General features: G+C 59.1%; 1 protein-coding gene across 1 annotated transcript in view; it reads right to left on the reverse strand.

The window, feature by feature from the left end:
• Positions 1–5: 5 nt before the first annotated feature.
• Positions 6–2,529, reverse strand: part of TMEM150A (transmembrane protein 150A) — a gene marked incomplete at both ends in the record, with an annotated part of 6,907 nt that continues 4,383 nt past the window's right edge. Inside the window, 2 exons of the mRNA XM_009069761.1 lie at positions 6–145; positions 1,950–2,127. Of these exons, the coding sequence (XP_009068009.1) occupies positions 6–145; positions 1,950–2,127 (318 nt within the window). The remainder of the gene's footprint in view (positions 146–1,949; positions 2,128–2,529) is intronic.

The following is a 2,529-nucleotide window of genomic DNA, read 5'->3' on the forward strand; positions in this document are numbered from 1 at the left end:
AGGACCAGGAAGGTGTCTGTGGAGATGGCCCCAAACTCAAAGGTGAATGTGCCATAGAAGACCAGGACATCAATGATGAACATCCACTCGCACAGGGCAGCCACATGCTGCAGCACAAAGCTCTCCTGAATGAAGAACACACCACCTGAGGGTATCCCGGTCAAGGAAAGCACAGCTGGACCCCAACTACCCCATGGAGGATCATGTCCCACTGGCACCGTATGCTGTAGTGGCCATGAGTACCCACCCTCTGCAGGAAACACACCACCACTCCTAACACCCAGAAACTCCACATGCTTCCCTCAGCACCAGGAGGGCCCTGGCACAGGTGAAGTGGTGGCACACATGCCCAAACCAGCCTCGGTAAATCATGGGACTGATGCCAGGCAGGGATTTTCTGAAGAGGCCGGGTCAGGAGGAACTCAGGCTGCAGTCTCAGTGCAAGCCAGGTGCCCAGATGCCTCACCCTCCCCACACCCCTCACCTCTTCCTCAAGCCAGGTTGATGCTACCCATCCTCCTGCAGGATGCAGTCAAAAACCAATAAAACTCATCAGCTCTCCGTCCTCTTGGTATAGGGGTTTAGGCTGCTGTGTCCCAGCCCTGCAGCACCTCCTATCCATCCCTCTGTGCTGCAGGCTGGACCACCCCAGAGAGGGGGCCAGCTCCCACTTCTCCAGGTCCTACCACTGACAGACCTTCTTTGTGCTTCTCTCATCCCCACCAGGGATCTCTAGGGAAAACAACTGCGAGAACCACCATGGGTGAGGAGACAAGGCAAGTACATCCCTCAGCCCTCCAGGTGAAACCTCTGGCAGGACTGTGTCTTCTGCCAGTGAGACCAAGATCTGGGAGAGTCGCAGAGGCAGGGACATGATCTGTACAGTGTAGAGCCCTCTGCTCACTCCCCCCATCCCATCAGGAGAGATCCCAGCCCTTTCCCCACACTCTCCACACCACAGCTCGCTGCTTTCCCACTGACAGTCCCCAGTGCTTACAGAGCAGCATGGCCATGGCAGATGGGCACCAGTCCTGTCTCCCTTGTCCTTATGTGCCCTTCCTGTCCCTCCCAGCTGGCATGGCCCTGCAGCATTTCTGCCCTTCCTAGCTCCCTGCATGCTTCCCAGTCAGCCTGCCTGCTGCAGTGACAGCAGGACCCTCTGATATATGCCAGGTCTGCCAGCACCCCCAGGGTCCTCTTGAGCTGCTCACCTCAGGACACCACATGGGCCCATGGACACCACGTGCTTTTTCCCCTTCCTGCCAATAACCACTAACTTGTTTCCCAATTTATCCCTAACCACAGTCCCAAATACGCTCCTGACACCCTGGCCACATATTTGGGACCATTCTTTGAGCCCCAGTCTGCCTGATGCCATGCCCTCCCTCCCTGGTACAGTGTTTGCAGACTGCAGTGCCTGCTCACTGAGCTCTGCCTCATCCCATGGGCAGGTCAGCTAGCAGGTGCCAGGGAGCCCTGGCTGGCAGAGGTGCTGCCCTGAGCCTGCCCTGGCACCTGCACACAGCACTTTCGTACTCAGTCCAATAGGTAATCCAGATGGACTTTGCATTACCAAAGGTTCAACATACCTTTCTCTCACCAAAAAACCCCAACAACTAACCAGCCCTGGGTGGTGTGGGACTGAAGCCTGCAGTGGTGGTTGGGCTGGGCTGCAGCAGCCAGGGCAGGGCTAGTCTGGGGCATTCCAGCACCCAGAGACGCCCACCAATGTCACCTCCCCTCCCCAGCCCCTGCACAGCCCCAGTACTGCCACTCCTCCAGGCTACACCTGCAGTGAGCTGCCCACCCTCAGTCCCCTGCCCAGGCCCCCTCCTGGCACCACACCTCACTACCAGACCAAAGAACAGAGCACATGGGGTGCATACCCTCCGTGAGGACCACCTTTTGCCAGCTCATCCCCAATCTCCTCCCTACACCCTTCAGGATACTGAAGACAAGGGTGAAGAAGGCCACGGTGGTGAGGATGCTACGCAAATGGCCAGTCCAGTACTGCCCTCGGGTTTTGGCCATGCGGTAGGTGAGGATGGACTGCAGGAGCAGGAACAGCATGCTGGTGGGAAAGGCCACTCCTGCCCCGATGTAGTGCAGCACCTTGGCATGATCCACCTGTGGGGAAGAGATCATCAGTGCTGGCACCCTGGGACACTCCTTGCCACAGCACAGCTCTGCTCCAGGGGGTGGGCTCCTGCCCAGGCAGGGTGCAGGCAGTGCTGGGAGCAGGGCCAGGCAGCTCACCCCGTGCCTGATACCTGGCTGAAGAGCAGATTTGGACCCACCATCTGCTGCTGTTTCTTTCACCCGTGGGTCAGCAGCCCGGCCATGCCTGGGAGCAGGGCAGCATCTGGGGCTGCCCACACCCCCTCCTGAGGGTCACAGCCCAGTGCCACTGAGCCACAGATGGGGCACAAAGGGGATCAGGGCCAGCAAAGCTTTCCCCAGGGGTGGTGCCAGCAGCAGCCTCCTGCCAAGCGGGAGGGACTGGCGACCGCAGGCAGTGGACAGGCAGCG

Source organism: Acanthisitta chloris, unplaced genomic scaffold (genome assembly GCF_000695815.1).
Source record: "Acanthisitta chloris isolate BGI_N310 unplaced genomic scaffold, ASM69581v1 scaffold26082, whole genome shotgun sequence".
Lineage (NCBI taxonomy): Eukaryota > Metazoa > Chordata > Aves > Passeriformes > Acanthisittidae > Acanthisitta > Acanthisitta chloris.